We start from the raw sequence: 7136 nt of genomic DNA on the forward strand, positions 1-7136 counted from the left end.
ATTTCACATGGAATTCCATCCTAATTATTTTTTTTAATGCTTAAATATGGATAAGTTGTTTAAAAAAGTCACTTGATTGTGCTTCAGGTCCTTGCAAAGGCCTCAGTCTGGTTTTAAATTGTTCTTCACAAATGATCAGAATAACTTTCTTCGTGAAATATAGATGACTATTTAAATAGCTTTGCATGCGATATAGACAAAATTGCTGTGAATTTTTGAAATCAAGAACTTGTCAGGTAGGGAAGAGGAACAGAAAGAGAGAAGCTACAGTAATAAAATATAATACTGGAAATGAAGGCACAAAAGACCTCTGATTATAAGAACCAGCTCAGCAGTATTTTAGAATAAAAGCCTATGACTCTGTTTTAGTTTCTGTGGATAGTAGAAAAATTAGGGTGGTTATTTAAATAACATACTACCATGAATACTGTACGCTGTAATGTACTTTGAAAACCATTAAATTTTACATAGTTATTATCAAAGCTGTTACGCCACTTTTCTTTCTCAGAATACCATGTAATTTCTACTTTCAAGAGGAATCCTCTCGAACAGGCCTTCAGACGGCCCAATGTAAATCTAACTTCCAATCACCTTTTATATCATTACTGGATTGCTGTAAGCCATAAGGCCCCAGCATTCCTGTATGATATGTACCTCAGGATTACTGGAAGAAGCCCAAGGTAATGATGACTAGCTCTATCTTGTCTGTTCCTCTGACTTTTGAACAAAGTTATGCTTACGCTATGACACATACTGATTGTTGTAAAATTTTTTTTCTTTCCCTGAATGCTGCGTCATTAAAACCACCTTTTTTTTTCCTGAGAACAGGTCCTTGAATTCAAAGTGACTTGAACTTTCTAGCAAAAATGAGGATGTTTTGGTTGAGGATGTTTGTAGTTTGGGGGTTTGAGTAGTCAAGGTAAACAGAATTACAAGTTCTAGCAGGTGGTGTTTGTTCTTGAATAATAGGTATGTAAAATATGTTGATCCTTATTTTTTTCCTACAGAGTATCACGTTAATTTGAATTTCAAGATCAGACCGTTAGAATGTGCAGTAAGGTACCCTAACATCAGGTTTCGTTTCAACCCCCTCTTGATTCGATTTTGGACTGCAGTCAGCCATGCAATACCTGCGTTTTTTTATGATCTCTTGCTCGGATTGACAGGTCGTAAACCATGGTAAGAAGGACAGGGCCAAAAATATCTTGCTGGTAAGGTCGTGGAGACTTACGAAGAGTATGTGGCACGAGCACTACCTAGATTTACTAACTATAACCAGTAACAATCCAGTGGCTGCATTTTGAAGAGATTGGCTCAACAATGATTTCTGAAGTGACAGATTCAGTCAACAGATTCTTAAGTGACTGGGTCAACAATGCTGGCCAAGATATGTCTTGGATCTGAAACATCAGTTTAACGACTGACTAGGATCAGTCATTAAACTCTAGGAAGTGGCTTGTATTAAGATTATTGCTGCTATTACAAACTGAAAATGGAAGGAGAGACAGAGTTAATTTTGGTTATTCCTGTGGATGATGCAACTTGACCTGATGTGTCGGTTTGTATAATCTCGACATTCCATTCGGAGTATAATATTTACACTAGTACCTGGCATACTTCTTAGTGGTGAAAATGGCATAGCTCTGCTAAACGAACTGAACTAAATTATGCAGAAGGAATGTAAGATGTCACTTCAATTTGTTTTGGGTTTGCTGTGATCATAATTCATCGCGTATGTTGTGTTTTCAAAACTATCTGTCTTCAGACTTTTTAAAATCACCACTGTGGTGACAGTGTATTAGCACAAGTGAGTATTCATTCATTGTGCTATAGTCTAGGCCTGTCCTGCAACGAGGGGAAAGGTTCTGTAATGCACTTGGCACCGGATCAGTAGAAGGAAGAAATGTAAGTGGTTCGCAGGAGAAAACTTCTAAACCAAAGGGGCTCTTTTGTTCTGAGCCTACTCAATAATACACTCACAGCAACAGTAGTTACAGACTTCTGCCTAGTAACTTTCCCACATGGAAAAGGTGTAAGCTCTCCAGATCAACAGAAGGTATTGAACGTGTTTCCTAGCTCTGAACTTCTTCTGCAATTTTAAGTTATTCTTAATAAAAACTGATAGAAATTCCGTGTCAGATGTGAAAACTTCATCAGTCACTAAAAATAGTTGGCAGTAAATGCCACCCAACTGTCTTTCAGATGGTTAGGAAGTAGTGCTGCCAGAATCTTGTCAAAAAGGCTTTCAGTCTTAAGTATTTGATCAGTGGGAGTAAAACAAGGCTGTGAACAATCCTGTTACTTAAAACACTCCTAGTAGGTTTATGTTGTAACATTGGGAATTTTGCATTTGTTTTTGCTTTTCTTGGAGTTCATACTTGATGTCCAAAGATGGAATTTAGAACTTTAATCAGTACTAGTACAACTGGTGACATTAAATATGTATTTTCTAACCTGTGAAGTATCACTGATGTGAGTATTCCTGATTAGTTTAATATAGCCGTGGGTGGGTGACTTTCCTATCGTGCACAAGATAGGGAGGAAGTGTGGGACATTCAAATAAAGTAATTGTGCAGTCACAAAGCTTTTCTTTCAAGATTGATATCCAGCCCACTTAGAAGAATATAGCTTTTCTTATATATTACCTTTTTTCTTTAGCTTTTAAAGAATGGGAGACTGCAGTAGGAGTGATAGAAGAAAATAAATATATAGATGCAAGCAAGACATGCACTGTTAAATCCTAACAGTCTTCATGTGCTGTTTAATAATAGATGAAATTTGAGACACCTGTTTACTCTGCCACTTCTTTCTAGTCTTCTGGCTGAAAGTACTTTGCAAGCTGCTTTAATTGACGGGCTGGTGACAATCGTGGTACAGGGACATACTAATGTTGCTGTGGTCATTCTGTCCAGTTGACAGAATGGTTTTCATTAACAGATAGCATACACTAGGAGACTTCTAAAGCCTTAGAGATGTTCTTGGAGATTCTTAAACTCAATGTGACACCCTTCTGAGTGAAGGACTGGCTTTATCTAATATGTGACCTTTTCCATGACAGTTCAGCAGAACAACTTTAGTATAGTAAAAATGCTGTAAAATGAGTGCAAGGAAATTCAAATACTGTGCTAACTTGCCTTTGCATCATCAGTAGCCTGCCCTCTCTGTGCTGAGTCTGGACTTCTGAGGTCTCTATTGCTTACAACGTAGGAAAAACTCTTCAGCAATGACGTTAATGCGCAAGGTTAACTGCGCTGTTGTCATACTCCTGGGTATTCTACTGCAACTGAATGAGAAGGTTTTAACAAGTGAAAGAAATAGATCAGGCCGATGACCCTTCGGAACTAAAGGATTATGTTCATAATAACCTTCTTGTTCAGTGTTTATCAAAACTTAACTGTTGAAATCTTTCTGCAATGTGAAAGCATTCTTTGCAGCTCACTTATAGAATCGGTGTTTTTACTGAGATGGAATCTTTTTATGTGAATTTAACAATTCTCTGATAATATTAGTTAAAAGAGAAGGAGGAAATAGTGCATGTAATACTTGCAAATTTTAGAGAGAGAACATGTACAATAAGGAATGGCATAATGAAGACTAATATTTTATATAAATACTGAAGATTTTTATAGCATTGTGCAATTACGTAAATAGTGGTGATAATCCTTAGCATCCAGTTTTAAGGATAGTATTGTCAGTAGCTTGCCATATGTACTTAGTTGTGTAGCAAAGCTTGTCTCGTTGACTTTAATGTAAAGGCACATTTGTCTCTTGTAGCTTTGCATAGTGCTTAGCGTAACAGAACCATTTGTTACTTTAATTCAGTATATTTGAAATCTTAAAGCCTTTAAAAATACACACTCAGCAGATCTTTCCAATTGCTCTGGAAGAACAAAATGTGGCATGAAGTATATAAAGTTGTAATTCAGGGATTTCTCCAGCCATTAGTTTTTTGTTACTGCTTCTTACAAAGCTAAAGGGAAGGTGTGGTTGATGTGTGTGTGGAGGTGTGAAGTACATAACTTCCTATCTATAATTGCAATTTAAACCTTCTTAAAACTTAACATGAAGTACCTTTCACAAATCAAATTTATAAAGAGTTCATTGTTACTGAATAGGTTAATTTTTTTTATTCTTGGAAGCATTTTGAAGTTGAACACTTAAAGGAATGACAGAGCTGCTGGGAAGATAAGAATTCCAGTAGTACATCTTGCACTTCAAAATTTACAGCCAAAGGAAAATCTGAGCAAAGACAAATCCAAAAGCTTGTTTTATGTATTTTAGAGGAATTTTTAAAAAAAAATATTGTTAACTATTTCTAATGCTTTTGCAGAGACTTGCAGATTGGCAACCTGTAGATGCACTGAAGGATCAGGCTGTGTTAAGCATCAGAACTGTTTTTAGCTTGGAGACAGCAGGTTGTGTGTAAGATTTCTTCAAACTGCAGTCATAGCCTTAGGCCTGGTCGCTTTCAGTTGTCTGGTATAGAAACACACCCACCAGACTTACAGATAATTGAATTAACTACCACTGAAAACTTTTTAATTCCTGTGACATGCTTCTCAAACTGTTAAAATGTTTTTTGTGGTAATGTGGACTGCCTAGTAGAGGCAAAACTCTACTAGTATCTCGGTGAAAGTCTGTGTGCTGTCACGCTGACTTGCTGGCTGCTGCTGATGTTCAGTTCTTTGTGATGGTCAGCAGGTCTGACTTTTTTCTGTCTTCAGCTTGAGGTGTGATGCAGTGCTGGATATTACACTGTCTGGTTAGACATCGCTTGGGTATTTATGACTTGTATCAATGGCTGTTTCTGGAACAACCCATGAAGTGTGTGTTTCAAAACACACAAGAGAGAACGTTCATTATGTGTGTTCATGCTCTTTTTTTCAGGCATGTGTTTGTTCCCATCTGCTGGAGAAATATGGTGCCATCAGTTATAAAACTTAGTCTGCTAGAGCAGCCTGAGTGTCCACACTTATTGCTGACATCTCTGAACAAGAGGCTGTCACCATAGTTCTTTTTCTTCTCAGTAACAAGTGTAGTTTCATGTTGATTTAGTGCAAACTAACAAACTATCACCAAGAAAGTTGGTCCTCTTCGGTCTTTCTGCTGCAGAAGCAGTAGCGTTAAGGGACCAAGCCATATTTCTGGTGGTTTTAAATTGCTCTAGCAGTTGGGAGCATGTGGATGATATGAATTTGGGTGGTATCTCAAACTAACCCTGAAGAATAAAACACAATTTGCCACTGATGAACCGAATCAGCTGGTTCTGTGGCCAGGCACTACATCCAACTTGAGTTGGTGGGAGGGGGAAAACCTGCAGTGGAGATAAAACCTCTTTTTTAGCCCCTCCGTTTATTTATCTACCGGGTTTTTAATTTTTTAGCTATGCTCTAAAAAACCATATCCACAAGCAGAGATGGCAAGATTCCCAGCAGTTTAGTCTTTGATAGTTTAAATTTAGTTTAGTTTTTCTTTACAGAAAGGATCAAAAGCTAATGTTGGTGACCAGTAACAAGCTCAAAATTTACACTTGTCTAGTCAGATGTTCCTTTGCACCATTCAGTATTCTGCAGGGATGCAAGTTTTCTTAAACTGCAGCAGTTTAAGCACTCCAGCTAAAACACAGCTGGTCTTCCAGCTTAGCATAGGAACACAAGTTGGGGAGGCACGAAAGGGCAAGTCAGCTAAGTTAAACAATTTTAAGACTGTCAGTGGACAGACGTCTGCGAAAGCTGTTAAGCCACCGTGTTCTGTTTGGCACCGTTTTTATGCAGGCCATTTTGCTCTGGCATCTTTCTGGCTTATCTGACCAGTAGATCTTTGCTTTCCAAGTTTTGAGTTCTTTTCTGAGCTTTTTGACATAACTAATATGCTTATTTTTATGCTCAGCTCAGTCTTGTTAGCACAGGACACGTTTCGGATGCACAGTCTATTCTGAATTATTTTTGAATCAGAGGAACTGTAGTTCAACTCAGCTCCCACTTGTTGCCACCTTACCTGACTGGTGAAATTATAAGAAGGTGTTCGAAAGTATCTCAGTGTCTACTAATAAAATGAGCTGGTGGTCTAAAATTTGGATACAACTGAATTACTCTGGTTCCTGTGGGGTTTAAGGAAAAATATTTGTGCTTTTTGTACTTTAGAGATACCCGACTTCTCCAGTGGTCCCTGCAATTTGTATTGCTCCATTTCAGGAGAAGAAAAAGAAGCAATTTTTATATTCTTTTAGATACTGAGATGCCAGTCATTAGTGACAGTATGGGCCCTAATGTGACACAAAATACTTTCTTTAGAGTTTCTGGGACAATGTACTATATCCCTTCTACAAGTATAAATGCATCAAGGCAGCTTTCAGAGGAAAATCAGTAGGTTTTATTTAAGTGAACTTTGAATAAAACTTACCTTCAGAAAGCCACTTCCTGTTAGTGCTGTGTTGTTCTACTTTCTTCACCTTACCCCCCACCCCATTTCTCACTCTGTGCTTAAAATGATCAGTGTGTCTTGCTAGAAGGATCAAATTGGAAGCGGTTCTGTCAGACAAAAATACCTCAAGCACCCAAAGCAGGAATTTAATTAGCATTAAGTTACTTGATACTAGTTAGTGTTTATTAAAATTGAAATACCATCTCCAGCACTGTAACAGTTAAAACAATTGTCTTGTTGTAAATGTGGGATCTTGCATCTGAGAGGCCGGGTGACTCATTTTTTAGTCCACTTCAGATAGTGCAATCAAAGAGAAACTTGCCCAAATTGATCCTTATAACTTCTCAGTACTCCGGGTGGTGGTTTTGTAGAGTTGCTTCCTCTGCATAATGTCCTGGTTTAATATAAAACCAGTTTGACATACGAAACAAACCAATTCAGGTACTCTCCCCCTTGCATGTCACTGCACTCGTTGTCTGTGGAGGTCCTTGGCAGGACTATGTCGCTTTAGCAAACTGCGTGCAGAGAGTGACAGACGTCGTGCCCTTGCCCCGTGCTGCCCGGTGGGTGCTGGCACTGTGGTTAACATCTGCTAGGGTGGCAGCCTGTCTGTCTGCTGCCAGGGGCTGCTCTGAGGAGGACTGGGCTGTGCTATCTGCTGCTGGCCGGTACCTCCTGCTGCCGCTCGCACTGCCGCTGATTGGCCGGAGGCA

General features: G+C 38.6%; 1 protein-coding gene across 2 annotated transcripts in view; it reads left to right on the forward strand.

Moving 5' to 3' along the window:
- Positions 1 to 7136, forward strand: part of FAR1 (fatty acyl CoA reductase 1) — a 24927-nt gene that overhangs the window by 10462 nt on the left and 7329 nt on the right. Inside the window, exon 8 of one of the 2 annotated variants that reach the window (XM_010145647.1) lies at positions 509 to 680. In XM_010145647.1, coding sequence (XP_010143949.1) covers positions 509 to 680 — 172 coding nt within the window. Of the gene's footprint in view, positions 1 to 508; positions 681 to 1007; positions 1180 to 7136 lie in introns of both variants that reach the window. The other variant, XM_010145655.1, reaches the window with a different exon arrangement.

This window comes from Buceros rhinoceros, unplaced genomic scaffold, assembly GCF_000710305.1.
Source record: "Buceros rhinoceros silvestris isolate BGI_N320 unplaced genomic scaffold, ASM71030v1 scaffold27940, whole genome shotgun sequence".
Classification (NCBI taxonomy): domain Eukaryota; kingdom Metazoa; phylum Chordata; class Aves; order Bucerotiformes; family Bucerotidae; genus Buceros; species Buceros rhinoceros.